This window comes from Diachasma alloeum, unplaced genomic scaffold (genome assembly GCF_001412515.2).
Source record: "Diachasma alloeum isolate Michigan unplaced genomic scaffold, Dall2.0 Dall_scaffold_00622, whole genome shotgun sequence".
NCBI classification, from domain to species: Eukaryota; Metazoa; Arthropoda; class Insecta; order Hymenoptera; family Braconidae; genus Diachasma; species Diachasma alloeum.
In genome coordinates, this window is record NW_021680754.1 from 364072 (window position 1) to 379862 (window position 15791).

At 37.8% G+C, this 15791-nt stretch overlaps 1 protein-coding gene across 3 annotated transcripts in view; it reads right to left on the minus strand.

Annotated features, from left to right (window-relative positions):
• Positions 1–15791, minus strand: part of LOC107043729 (RNA-binding protein Musashi homolog Rbp6) — a 385155-nt gene that overhangs the window by 108586 nt on the left and 260778 nt on the right. For all 3 annotated transcript variants that reach the window (XM_015265333.1, XM_015265331.1, XM_015265332.1), the window contains exon 6: positions 3778–3870. In XM_015265333.1, coding sequence (XP_015120819.1) covers positions 3778–3870 — 93 coding nt within the window. The remainder of the gene's footprint in view (positions 1–3777; positions 3871–15791) is intronic.

A 15791-nucleotide genomic window follows, 5' to 3' on the forward strand; every position in this document is an offset into this window, starting at 1 on the left:
CTCCTGCCACTACTTGAATGCCTCTACGTGTCTCACACACATTCATTTTGAATCAAGAGTAGACCTCGTGTGTGGGCACAAGAAATAGTCACAAATGAAGGCTGTACATGTCCCCTCGTAACTGTGTATTTTGCTTTTCAAGGGAAAAACGACCGCTACAACCTGTGGGTATAGGTTAAGTTGCACTTAATTCAGTGGCGCTCATCGTGATGTATTCAACAGAGCTTGAAATTTATGAATTCGAATGGGATGACGGGACTATTGTGAAATCGATTAGGAGATTCTCTTTGAAGCAATGGAGATAATCCTGATGAAATGATGTTTCGCTTAATGCACAAAATGCAACTGGGAATGTCAATGAGACTAGTATGAATAAATAACGACATAAATCGGAGTGAAATTCGAAAGATCTGTAGCTTTTTGAATAATTATTCGGGGATAATGAGTCCAAAAGCTATCTCTCAATCCCATCAGACCCGAATGTCTTTCATCCACCCATTTCAATACAGAATCACAATTTTATTCTGGAATAAAAAAAATGTGAAATGACCCTTTTTTCAATTCTCAGCTGATCGCACATTTTGTGTTTGATCAAGATGGCATGTCCCATGAAAAAAGGAAGGAGCGAGACACCCAAGGAAATTCTGACAAAAGAAAATATCAGGCTTTCTCTGAATAGATTGAGAATAAAAAATAATAAAGTGAAATGTATAAAGTACAATTCGCTTTTACTTATCGTCGTTGGGATTCCTCTAATTGCATTTTTATCGGAATAAAAAATGATGCGAGATGAATCCGTTATGGAGCTTTTGCCACCCCATCTTCATCTTTTTTTTTCTCCATCGTGGATGAAAGAATGAGAGGGAGGCCTCCCCTCGGCCCTCTGGGGGTTGCAGGAGAGAGAGGGAGAGAGTGTGATGCGAGGCTGGAGTGTGAGGGCTGCCGGGGAATGAATAGGCGACGTTGGAAACAAAAGCATCCAACCGGTAGAACAGGAACACAGAGACAAAAGAGAGGGGGAGGGTGAGGAAACGAGGGGAGGGGCAGCTCAAAGAGGAAGGGGTGTGAGGGGAGTAGTTACAAATGGCGCGTATTCGCGACGACATTGTTTTAAATGGCTGTCAGACGACCGGAATTTATCCCGTTTTACAAAAACCAGGACGAGTGACGAGAACTTGTAAATTTATTTATTTATTGGCGGAAATGGCGGTGAGGGGCAACGGTCAACAGTAAAAGGGGTAGATTTTTTTCGGGTTATCTTATTATTTAATTTTGCCTGGATAAAGATAATTTGAAATAAGATAAGATAACTTCATGAGATGAATAACATAAGATGAAATTTTTCTTCTCGAAGATGATTTTTCCTTGAAAAAATCGTCCATGCTATGTTATCTCGAGATAATATGAGATTTTTTTTTCAATTTTTCTCGATTATCTAGATTTTTTCGATGTTGAGAAAACGCGTTTTCTTCACGATAATTTTTGCTATCGATTATCTAATTTTAGCTGACCTCCAAACTCTGCAATTATTCCCGAGATGATGAATACTGAAAAGATACAATTTGAATAGAATCGTCTCGAGTGAAAAGGGTTTACAGTCATGCGCAAAGTTTTAATCTTTTTTTTTCTCTTCCCCTCTTGAGTTTGGCCGTTCTCGAGGCCCTTTTCATCCCCATACTTGGCGTTCGTAGGCTTCCGGATGAGATCAAACGAAACTCACCGTTGAAGGTAGAAATTGGCCGCTTCCGGGTCGCGTTAATTCTTAATTTCTTAATTTCGAGTCGACCTTTAAGTACCCGTAACCAAAGAGGTCTGGCGAGCTGGGGTTTCGTCATTCTCATTCTACCTCTATTTTTTTTTACTCCTCAGCAAACCCGTCTCTCTCTTTTCACTTGTCTTTTACCTTTGACTCAACGGGGGAAACAGAGGGATTCTGGATTAAGACCGAGGAGCAATTAAACTCTTACACTTTCTTGTCGTATTTTTTTTTCGCTGAGCAACTCCGTGACCTTTTCCGTTTAATTTCGGATGAATAAATCATCGGAGGTTGAGGTTATGTTTTTGATCAGTTAGGCAGGATTATATCGTTGTTCATCTGGAATCGATTGACTGTCAATCGTGGCTTCAATTTTGACAGACAATTTTTTTCACCGCGAGTGATAGCAGAATAAAAATTAGTCTTGTCGAGGTATTCTATTTTATTCAACATGCAGAACTATAAAAGTTTGATGAGACTGTCACAATGTGATAGGCGTTCGTGATTGATTCATCACTGTGGTGGAAAAAAAAGAAAAATCTATTTTCATCGCTTTTTTATGTTTTTCTTCATTTATTAATGTTTTTCAGTGGATCCAATATACTAGATGCAAAATGTTTCTGCACGATCAATCAATTTAAATCGCAAAAATGCAGAATCTGGAGAAACACAATTATGGGCCAAATATTTTTTTTATGACCTTTAAAAGCTTATATAATCTTTTCTAATGAATCTGGTCTGACCTCTTTGACCTTCGAAACCATGTGACCCTTAACCCTGTACGTTTTTACAAGTCGTTTGATCCTCATGACCATTTGACCTTCAACTCTACAGGTCTTTGAATGTCGCTTCACCCTCAAAACTATTTAACCTTCAATTCCAAATGTCCTTAAAGGTCGTTTGACCCTCAAGACCATTCGACCTTCAACTCTATACGTGTCTGAAGACCATTGGCCCTCAATTTCAAACGTCCTTAAAGGTCGTTTGATCCTCAAGACCATGTGACCTTCAACTCTACAGGTCTTTGAAGGTCGTTTGACCCTGAAAACCATTTCACCTTCAGCTCTAAACGTCTTAAAGGTCGTGTGACCTTCAAACCAATTAAACCCCCACCTTCAAACGTTTTTAAAGGTTGCTTAACCTTCACCTCCAAATACATTAAAGGGTCATGAAAAATGATGAAGTAATTCACAAAAAAAATTACTCAATCCCCAAAATTATAAACACTAAAATTGAATAATGCCAATACCTTCCACAGAATCCTCGTAATTAAAAATTTATCCCCCTAGTCCTGTCGAGGCTGATTCACCGGGGGCCGGCATTAAAATCACTGGCGTGAGTGGCGGTGTATGCTCGTCGAACAGAGTTGAAGTGGCGTTATAGGTAAAATTGGAGAGAGGGTGGGGGGAGGGAGATTTAATGACTATGGTGACACGACGGAGCATGATCATGATGATCATGGCGTCGGCAAAACGTCAAGCAGGAGTGTCATGACGCGAGTAGAGTTTACCGTTTGTGAGATATCGTATAAATCAGTACAAAATGAGGCACAATCAGTGATGGAGGGGGGGGGGGAGAACTATATCGGAAATTCGGACCAATGAATTTTCCGTTAATCGACAGTGTATTGAGTTTCAGCCATTTTATTGTTACAGGGGCAGTCTGCCAGGAGGGTTCGCTATCGCTAGGATAATCCGTTACCATGCATTGATTCAGGATGAATAAATAATTAATTTTTTGTTTGTTGAATGAGGAGAAATACTTCACTATTTTTTTTTTAGAAAAAGTGAGGTTACGACGAACATGAAAAAAAAAATTGATTGAACCGAAGTTTTAACCTTCGTGACTTTTGTGACTCTCATGACCCTTACAAAATTTTATTTATTATTTTTTTTCAACGAAAAATTGGGATATAGAAAGTTCCCAAAATATTGGATTGAATTGATATTGCGATCCTCACGACCCTTATAAAAACCAATCAAGGATTTCTCGAAATTGAATGATAAATTTTTAAGACTCACCGGGCCGAACTGTTCGAAGTAATTTTTGACGTCCTCCAGCGTCGTCGGCGCGGATAACCCGCCGACGAATATTTTCTTTGTCCTTGTCACCATCTGCAAAGAAACAATAAATGAAACAATGAGAATCCAGTGTAAAATGATAAATCGAGGCGTAGGATATCACTTGTCACTCCACAAAGCCCTAACCAAATAATTTTTCCTCCTCAACGCATGAATTATCACCCGAATTCAACCGTGAATAAACCAGAATCACTTAATGTACATCACTATATCTATATATCAATTCCTTCTCATCCGGAAGGCAACCGATACGCGCGATTAATAATAACCGTCTCTCGTTGCGTAGTTGAAGGAATAAACCCGATGGATCTTCAAGGGGTGTTCGACCAAGTGGAAAAGAAATCGCCCCGGGGGGAGGGAGGAGACGAGGGATGAAGACGAGACAGAGTGGTGCGAAAAGAAAAGCCCTCTTTGCGTTTTTTCCACCCGAAGAAATCGGGAATGATGACGAAAAAAAAAGAATTATTGAATAGAGACCGACGGAAAATGGCGAACGGTGATAATAAATGCGCGTAAACTATTTCTTATCGGGAAAAATATTGGTTGAAGAGAGAAATTTTTTTTATATCAACAATTCTTGTGGGAGAAGATGGAAAGATAGAATGGTTTTTCCAAGATAATTTATTTCGTCATATATAAGGCCAAGTTATCACGTGTTTCGACGAAATTTTCGTTTTATCTCGAGAGGAGATAAAATTACATCTTCGAGATAAGTGACGATTGGATTTTTCTCTCATCTTATTTTTTTTAGATATTAACTCACGTTCTAAGCAGAATTTTTTTTTCTATAACAGCAATTTTTGAATGAGAAGATTGAAAAATCAGTTGATTTTTTATAAGATAATGGATTGTAATCTTATATCAGGCCATCTTATTCCGGGTTTTGACGAAATTTTCGTTTTATCTCTAGACGAGCTGAAATAACATCTTATTATTCTTGTTAGATATTATCTCATGTTTTAAGCGCGCAAATTTTTGAAAAATAGATATTGAAGAAATAGGGAATGACGGAAAAAAATTGAATGGAGATCGATGGAAATTGGCAAACGGTGATGATAAATGCACGTAAACAATTTCTTATCCGAATATTATAAAATATTGGTTGAGGGGAAAAATTCTTTTTGACATCAACAATCCTTGCATTTCCATTCGGAGGACTTTTGAAACTCCTCTTTCATGTACTCGACAAAGTTCTCGTATTTTTATTCCCATTTTTTAAACCTCCCACACCCGATCCTCGGACGCGTGAGGAGATCTTTCCGGCTATCGCAGGATAAAAAAGCAAGGGCGTACATACAGGATGCTGAGAGAAAAGAGGAAAAACTAAAGTATGGTTGGAGGAAAAAAAATGAGAAAACCACTTGCCTTTACCGTGAGGCGACGCGTTTACGTATACACACGCTCTTTCTCTTTCATACTCGATAAGTTGGGAAAGAGCCGACGTGGTGGGTTCGAAGGATAAAAGAGGTATATGAAAAGAGGGTTAAAGAGTGCGGGGGGAGGGTTAGGGGGAAGTTCTCTCATAAGTGTCTTTCGGGCGACTTTCGTAGGCGACCTTTTGCCCCAGTAAAAACTGATTTTATGAAATTTTTTTCTAGTACTTCAGATAATTACACGTGTGAATTGATGAGATGATGTTTTTTATTTACTGAAGATGAATTTTTTGCAGGGGGTTATGCTATCTTATCTGCATTAGCCGCACGGAGAGAAATTTTCTAGAAAAATTCTAGTATGAGTACTGGAAAAAATCACAATCCATCGGCTGTGAAAAATTCTAGTACTGTTAAGGTAAAATTTCTTGGTATTTCTGGTAAAATTTCGGGGGATTTCTGTGAAATTTTCACAGAAATACGGGGAAAAATTCACGTTTTCCCCAATAAAATTTCTAAAGCCAGCACTGGAATTTTTTCCTGACCGTCATTTTGCGCCTCTTTTCCTGTGCTAGCACTAGAATTTTTCTAAAAAATTTCTCTCCGTGCGAGGGAATCAGAAATGGCGTAGTTGAACAATTTATTGGTGAAAGCTCAAGATTATCATTAAATTTCAGATGATAATTTAATTATCATGAGTGTAGAAATTGTCGCATATTGAAAAGCGAATTCGAGTAGATGGGAGCCCGCCATTTTCAGAAGAATGTGGAATAAAATCAAACTACACTGCTATAAATTTTTTGAAATTTCATGGAAGATATTATAGTAAATGTCATGAGACTGAGATTGGATCAGATTTAGGGACAAAATGGTTATGAAATTTCAAGTTTCAAGTCGAATTGACGGAAATTCATGGGTTTTCAGTGGGACTTAGACGGAAGTTTTACAACTTGATTGAATTTTCAATGGAGCATGAATATTCAGAAACGAAATAACATGAATTTTCAATTTTTCCCTGAATTTCCCTGATTTTTCTGAATTTCCACAGAATAAGTGAATTGAATAATCAAGTATTTTACTGATTTCCAGATCATTCGAACAGAAAATCAATGGAATATTTGATTTTTCAAGGACAAGATTTCCTGAAATTTCAGTGGAACGTGAACACGATAAAAATTTCCGGCATTTGGTAGGAGAAATTCAGACGAAAATTCTTAACAGTGTACCACTGCGAACGTCATACTACTAATATCTACGTCCTCAACTTCTCATTTCACTCATTCTACGCGATAAGAGAAGATGATGGAAATTGTAAAGCTCCTTGAAATCCTCGAGAGAGAGAGAGATCATCCTCATGAAAAGATCGATAAGTCCTCCCGCCAGAACCTTTTCTCATAAAAATAAAGGGGGTAAAAAAAATATTGAGAATGAGTGGAGGTACAGAAGTAACGAGAATTGGGATGGGGTGGGCTAAATATAGAGTAGAATAAGAGGGAGGTGAACTGAGGGGGCAATTTCAGTGATGGCTGGAGCTTAGACTGCTCTCTATATCCTGATGTATCTCCTTAACCTTTCAATTCATCTTCTTCCGCCCTCCTCAGAGTGCAAAAAATGAGTGAAGGAATGGAGAGAATAAAGTGAAATAGAATTAATCAACAAAGTGTATAAATAAAGAATGATAACATTGGAATAAATGAGAAGCAAAAAAATTGTTGAATGAAACTCTGTCAAGGGATGGGGGTGGGGCTGGATTTAAAGTCGATGGTCTTAAGATAAAATCGTAAATGAACCTCCATTGTCTTTGAAATCCATGGGAGACAAAAGGCAGAAAAGCCACATGAACTTCTACTCAGCTCGAATAACGAATTGAGAGGAAGAATGGAAAACTTGGAAATGGACTTGTTGCCGGGTCCAGTTTGTGTCTTTTGATATTCACTTTGGGTGAAATTTCCTGGGATTTCAATCCATCTGAATTATCTTGGGGTTGTGAAGAAAATTGGAAGGGGAGAGGAGGAGGAGGAGGGGGGAGATTCATTATTGAATCCTTGAGTTTGCTGTTTCTTGGGTTGATGGAATCCTGAGATTAATCGGGGGGAAATTTTCATTAATTATCGGGGGTCGATCGGGATTTATCGTATTTTTATCTTGGGACAGGTGGAATGAGTCGAATGTGGGTCACGTTGTGTGGCTGAAAGGATCTGGAGGGTCCCACTGCAAGTTCAATTGACATCTGTTTTATTTGAAAAATGAAGAATTATAGGTCATTCTTGTTTATCATTTAATTTTCAATTTAAAATAAAATTAAAAGATGGTTTAAATTCGATTTTGTCTCGAGATAAAATGGCATTTAATCTAAGATGAGATAAGACGAAAATATGAGATATTTTCAAATCAAGATAGTCTATTTTATCTTGTATCAGACTATTTTAGCGTGTGTATGGGTCACATTTTTACAAAATTACATCATGAAGACAAGCTAAAATTAACTCGTACCTCAACTTTTATCTCATCTCAACTATCTTCAGGTATTATCTCATTTTGTAAGCGGGAAATTTTTTAAAAATGTCGTCCACATAAAAATATAATAAGAACGCTTCAATAACATTCACCAGGTGCACCTGTTTGAGCAATTTGTCGTTGAAACTGAGGGCCAAGAGGGTCGCATTAGGGACCAAATGGCATCTCCCAACGTCATAAATATACGAATAACCCCTCCATAATCACCTCGATTACATCAACCCACATCATCTCCACCCCGAAAAGAAAAGCCCACAAAAACAGTAATTCAAAATAATCTGACAGTCGTTCCACCGGCTGACCCTGGAATACACAGAATGAAAAGCCCCCGCTGGTCGGTGTAAAGAAAACGTTAATGGAAAGAGAGAGACAGGAATATTCCACTTATTATGCCGTAGCATTATGTAAATACCGGAAGGCTATTACAATTTTACAACTTACTAGGAGTAGCTTTATAGTTTTCATCGCCAGCGGGCTCCGACTACATCTTTTCATCCCCTCCTAACAAAACTCCTCTGACTCATTCTTTCACTAACCCATTCTCCTCTCCAACCCCTCTCCTCCTCCCGCCAGAGCTCTTCGGCATGAAACTATTTTAATTTTCCGAAGACTCAGTTCTTATTTTCTTTCTTCTTGGATTTTTTTTCGGAGGACATATTTCTCTCTCATGATTTCATACTTTCACGTCCTCTTTTGCTCGTTTTTGTCCCCTTTTTTTTATTAAAACCGCGTGCTTTTGGCCGTGAGGGTGGGAGGAGGGAGAGAATACGGAAAGGGGGGGGGGTTAATATTGAGGTGGATTTCCGCGTCTTTTGCGGTGCTGCGGCGGTGAAATTACATTCAACCTAGCTTTCAATGTTTCCTCTCTTTTGCATAATGAAATAGTACCGTTAGTATTATATTAGTGAAATTCCACCAGGAACATGAGACACGAAGATACTTGAGATGCTTTCATTTTGTCGCACTCAACTGCGGGGAGGAGAATTGTTGTTGGTTGAGATATCTGAAATGAGTTTAATCGTTTCTCTCATTGTTTCGTCATTCTTTTCAGGCGTTCTTTACACTTGGAAATTGGGTACTGGATACTGTTGAAGGCGTTTATGAGAGAGATTTTCACAAGAGGGTCAAGTGTTTATTTGGATATTTTTAGCCTTGTAGACCTTGTGGAAAATTATTTTTAATGAATGGAAAATTTTGACCCTTATGGGATGAATTTAAGGGCTAATATTGATTTAAAAATTTGACAACTGTGTCAAATAATTTTTATTGAGTGGGAAGTTTTGATCCTTATGGGATGAATTTAAGGGCTTATGTTGAATTAAGAATATTGACCCTTACGACCCTTGTGAGGGTGGAATGTAATTATCACTATTGCATATGAGATTTTTAAAAATCTTGAATTTTTACCCTTGTGGCCCTTGTGTTTAATTATTTTTATTGAATAGGAAATTTTGACCCTTATGGGATGAATTTAAGGGCTAATGTTGAATTGAAAATTATGCCCCTTGCAACCCTTATGAGGGTGGAATGAAATTATCGCGATAGCATATGAGTTTGAAAGAAAATCTTAAATTTTTACCCTTGTGGCCCTTGTGTTAAATTATTTTTATTGAACAGGAGATTTGGACCCTTATGGGATGAATATGAGGGCCATTGAAACAGATTTCAAAAAATGTCAAATGTTGACCCTTGTGACCTTTATGATGGTGAAATAAAATTATTACTACAGCGTATGACATTTAGGAAAAAAAAATCAAATGTCGACGGGAAAATTTTGCCCATCATGACCGTTACGAAGGTCACAATTCATGGGAGAAAAATCACGTGTTCTTTAAAAAATTTTGACCCTTGTGACGATAAAATGAAAGAATCTGATGCCAATAAGATTCTGACCCTTATGGCCCTTACGACAACGTAATAACATCATTCTGCCCGAAGAAGTGCCTTACCCTTAACCCCCACCCCTATAAAATTATCATCAATTCTCACCTCTAACCACTGTAATCCTCCGAATCTTCCCTTCAACCCATTAACAATAAACTCCCTCTTATCCCTCTTTAAAACACCGCTAACCCCAAAAATCACATTAAATTAATCCGCACCAATCAAGCACAACTTCCCGGCGAAAGGGGTTAACCTATCTTCCAGCTAGAACCCGTCGGTTAAACCTCGATGGAGCGAGTTATAATCTGGGTTACAAGTGGACTCCATTCCACGCTGTCTTCATCCCCTGAAAAACTACCCCTTTCTTTCAATCTAGAAGCCCTCTGATCTCTCATTTTAGCCCATTCCTCCGTTCGAGATTTTAAAAATGACGGAAAAAAGGGCGTCGTAAAGCTCACTGTAAAACCCTCTCTATCTTCGGGTCCGGGGACAGAAGAGCACCGAAATGGAGGATCAATTTCTCACGGAACCCGTGACATTCTCCAAGTTAAGTTGCTGGGCTGGTAATAAATACTCAACTGAACTTGGGTACTGAACTGTTGGAAAGGGGTTCAGGGTTTATCAGTGAATACGAGGCAAAGCCCGCTATCGCAATGTCCAGTGGCCGACTACCCTCGGTGAATGCGGAGACTACCAAACATCAATATACATACGAGTGGAATGGGGCATTATTTATGGAATCTCAGCCCTCAGGAGGGACTATTGACATCTATATTGTTCACGAGATTGAAAATTATCGGCTGGTTCGAAGGTTTTTCTTACTTTTGTTTCAATAACAAAAAAACCTGAATAATATGATGGAAATATGGATAGGATGAAAATATGAGATGAAACTGACAGATGACACAAATTTCGAGTTTATCTCAAGATAAGATCTCTTTTTTCAGGACAGGAAAATGAAAAAATCGTCGACATTTGAAATATACAAGTTCATCTGAGATGAGGTTACGAAATAAAAAGATTAGATTATTTTTTCAGATAATATATGCATTTTCTATCATGCTGAGTATCGGTATTATTGAATAAATTTAAATTGTATCTCAACACGAGATAAAAACGCATCTAGAAGGCGAGATAAAATTAAATTACATCTGGAAAATAAGATTAAATTTCATCTGACCTCAGCTTTTATTCAATTTTTTTCCAATCGAAAATCTTTTTAGGACGATAGATTGTACATCATCTGCTAAAGTAGATTTCATCTCATCGCATCTGAAGTATCTTGTGGAATTATCTCATTCATTTTTCAGAGCGGGAAGCATCCGGAAAATGTTGATTCGCGTAAATTAATCTCGTCAATTGAAATATAGATGAAATAAAAAATTGACTGGATTGAATTTCCGAATGAGTCACATAAAGATGTAATGAAAACACGTCAATAACGTCCACCAGTTAAGCCTACTTAACCCAAATTAATACCAGTGCTGGAGGGTCTCGAAATAGCTGAGATGAGAGGTAACGATAATCGACCAGTGGAGCTACACCTAAGGGTAGTGGGGAAGGCTCTCGCCCCTTGTAGCATCATACCCCCGGTGGTAATCCGATAAAGTCGCAACTCAAACAGTTTAAGTCAGAATCCCACCACCCAAAATGGCCCCCCCAGGGCCAAGTTCAGGGGGAGTGGGTGTGATATATGGGCTGGGAGATTATGTGGGGATCCGATGTCTCATTTTTTCTCCGCTGGGGAATGATCGAATAGTTCCGAAATTGGAATTTTTATGCTATTCCCTTCATCTTCGGGGGTAAGTACACCATTTTTTACTATCGAAGATGACTGAACTTGATCATTTGGAAGAGATTCAATGATGCAGAAGGAATTTTGACAAATTTATGTTGTAAATTGAGCCGATTTTGACTGCTGATCAGTATTCAATGAATATCTCGGAATCTAAGGCAGATGACGAAATTCTTGTTATAACCTTTTTTGTAGAGAGAACTGAGAGCTATAAAAAAGGTTATTACGAAAATTTGGCTATCTTCCTCAGATTCGGAGATATTCCTCAATAACTCAGCTGAGAGCCATGTCGACTTGAACCGTTTTAGCGTTTCGCTACTGAATTAGTTCAAAACATGAAAAGCTTCAGACTTAATTATTCAGAAAGAATAAAAGTCAAAATAATTTTTCAAAAAATTATATGATGATTTTATTCACAATATGAAGCCTTCCAATGGCCATTGTTGAACATTTCTCCTTTGTTTTCTTAATTATAATGAAATTTTTTGTGCGCGGGCAGATGTACGCTCTCAATAATGTCTGAAGGACTCGTGGGGTAATGAATAGATGCCATTGTTTCCTAGAATATAATACACTCTGATTACCCGAACATAACCTCATGGCGACTATAAAATCAATTACAAAATGTTTTTCCTAAAAAAAAATTAAGAGTGTGGAAAAATTGAAAAAAATAAAAAAATAAAATAAATAGGCAGCAGATTTTTTTTCTCGAAAAAGTAGTGGAGAAATTAGGGCACCGAGAGAATAACGAATGACTGTTGTTTTTGGAAAAGTAAGATTTATTTAATAACAAAAGTGATGAAGATAAATCCGTGAATGAAACGTAATGGACGGAAATAAAACAAAGGAGGTGGCATGAATGGTAATTCATTAGAGTCTCCCCAGTTCGAATCTCACGAGTATTAGATAATAGAGGGTCTTGCAACCACTTCCCCCCCCCTCCCCTCCCCTTCCTCTGACCCTAGAGACACTGACTTTTACGGTTTTTCTGCCCCCTGAGATTGTCTACGTGCTGATCGTAAAAGTTTTCACGTTCACACCCCAAAAATCTTGGGCCACACGTGTCACAATTGAGTGTCATTGAAGAAAATAATAATTTTAAAAATTCAAATTATTGAAAAAATGTGATCAAACCATCAAAAATCCAAATAACGACAGGATTTTCTAGAAAAACTGTTGCAGTATTTTCCTTTAAATGCAAATATTGAACAACACGAAATTAAATTTATTACAAAGTTGACAATTTTTTTTTTAATGGACAAAAAAATTTCCTCAATCCTTCGAAAATCATAACAGCAACAATATTTTTAATAAAAACTCCTTCAATATTTTCCACGACATGCAAATGGACGATAAAATAAATTGAAATCCGTCGTAAAATCCACAATTTCTCATTTTTAAATTCATAATCCATCCAAAATAAAATCAATAGTAGACTTATAAAATTTCCATTTTGAAATTTGCCGTCCGCAAAAAAAATCCTCAATCCGTCGGAAATCCAACCACCACAAAATGGTTAATAAAAACTGTTTCAATATTTTCCTTGATATACGGATGTAGAATAAAATAAAATGAAATCTGTCATAAAGTCAACAATTTTCAGCCATCCAAGTATGTTGTGTACGCCATATGCCCAGAGTTATTTACAAAAACGAATAAACAGGGAAAAATTTCTCGTTGAACTTCAGCAACATGAGAATGTAAATAGACGTGTCAACAAGTGAAGTACGAAGTAGTTGGCAGAGATGAATTTATACGGAGCTATTTTTGAAGTTATATTTTCTTACAGATTGATTATTTACTGAGATATTTGTGGATAAGGTAAAATGAGAAGAAGTGGTGTAATTCTGGGGACAATAGCTAATGGTTTATTAGTGCAATCATGTCTGAGTACTCGGGTCTCTGATAATATTCCAAAAAGCGTTGATTTAATCCCGAGAATGGAAATCGAGTGATGGAGTAGAGACCGAATAATTATTAATTGTAGTTTTTATTCATGATTGAAGGAAGAGAATTCACTAAAATTATCAAGTTCATTCCATCCACGTTTGGAATTTCTAAAAGAACGGAGGAAACACATGAGAAAATATTTTTTCGTGTCATGAAATTGCGAATCGACTTGTGGCGATAGAAAATTGGGACGCGAAGGGGGGAGAAAGGTCAGACAACATTCGTAAGGGTCGGAGATGAGGCTTATAATGGTCAAAAGGGTAATTGTAGGGTTGAAATTTTGTATCTTTTTCGCATTCATAAAAATCGTTAGCGTCAAGTTTATAAAAAATTAGGCTCAAACAAGGGTCACAAGAGTCAAGATTCTAAAGACGAGGTTTATAAGGGTCAAAATGTCAAAATCGTGTATTTTTCCACATTTTTCAGGGTCATAAGGGCCACGAATGACAAAGTGAGGCTTAAAAGGGCTGAAAAGGTCAAATCTTATATATTTCCCACATTTCTAAGGGTCATAATGGTCATAAGGGTTGAAATTTTGTGTCTTCTTCGCATTCATAAAGGTCTTAAAATCAGGTTTATAAAAAATCAGGCTTAAACAAGGGTCACAAGGGTCAGGATTATAAAAATGGAGCTTACAAAGGCCAAAAGAGTCAAAATTTTGTATTTTCCTCCCATTCATAAGGGCCAGAAGCCTTATAACGATCAAAATTTCCATAAGCTTCATGCCAGAACAACATCTGTCCATTCATCATTCATAATCACGTCATAAAACCACATATTAATTAACAAATCCCCAGTCCATACTACCCCTTACCAATTTCTCCTCAACCCCTCAATTATAAAATTTTTAACCATTCACGGGCATATCGATTATCATTCACCATTCTAAAACTCCGAGGGGCAGAGGGGCGTAACCCAACAGAAGTGAGATTTTATCGTCACGTTAATGTTCGAAACCCTCGACGCGATCGTTTTCAAATAACAATGCGCATAATTACCCCCAAACGGCTCTCTATCGTTCCACGTGAATTGTAAAATAGCAAGTAGTGGGAGGGGGGAGGGGGGGAATTGCAACCTTGTATGTTAATGGGTATATGTATGCAGCGATGCAGAGTGGGAAGCAAGAGCTCAATCTCGCACCATGCTTTTCTCATTAATGAGCGTCAATTAGCATCGATTCTTCCAGTTCCCACTGACGCCCATCTCTAACCTCCCCCCCCCCCTCCCCGGTTTCCTCAGGTATGCGCATCGCATCCGTGTTGAGATGAAAAGACAAGAACTCCGATGCCACTCAACAGGTACGTCTCGTGGTTATTGCGAATGAATGGGTCAGATTCAACATGAATGATGACAATGATATGGGCTGTTGGAGGGAATTTTTATTGTATTGGGGTTTTAAGGAATGTCACGAATAGAAACCGAATTTCAGGTGAATGAAGGGGAGAGAAATGAGGGAAATTCAGGGGCACTGTTGGAAAAAAATAAATTTTCAGGGACAGTTGACTGCTAATTTTCAGGACACTGAATGCGATTTAGGAGAAAAAATCATGAAATTTTAGGCTTCACTGAAAATTCAGTAAAATTCCAGAATTTTAAGCAGCATAAAGACAAGAATTCCTAATTTTTTTTAATTACCAATGTAAAATAAATATTCAGTGTCTTTTGAAATTCAAAATTTTACATAAAAATTGACCGAAACCATCTCAATCAGGTCAATTATTCAATAAAAATTTTGAAAATCAGGGAAATTCAGGTTTTAATTAATTAAAAATTCCGAATTTTACGGAAAACTCACTAAAAAAAGCGACTTTCAATTCAATTATTCTATGAAAATCGACAGATATCTCAAAATCAGATAAACATAGACTCCAAAAATTCGATCAGACTTTCCAAAAGGAGGAGGGGTCCACTCCCCATTTCCCCATCACGTCACACCCGACGAATCCCCAAAGTTCTCCACGAAAAAAAATCCCCAGTTCACCTCCAGTTTTTAATTAATAAAACTTGCCCCGCGGAATATTATTTCCCAGCTTCCGCCGGCTTTCAAACCTCTTCCCTCCCCAGAAGATAGTAAAAATAACAAAAAAAAATCTCCAACTATGAACATTTCACTGTTCTCCCACATCCATCAATTTTTTTTCCTATTATATTCTGAAAAATCAAAGACACTGCGATACTTTGAAAATGTTAAAAAAGGCGTGCGTTTTTGTGTCTGCATAAAGTGCAAGGGCTCATGGTGATGGATACAAAGATGAAAGAAATGGAAGAACTGAAGAAGTCTGAGTGGTAGAAGTATTTGGGGTGGGGTAACAGTGAAACAGACGACGAAAAGGGAGAGGGCGGTTACGAGGCAACACGCGCGCTCCAGAAGTGGAGGCGAGTTAACCTACTTCCACATTTCGGTCGTTTGTCAGGTCCGGGGGCGGAGGGGGGGGGGG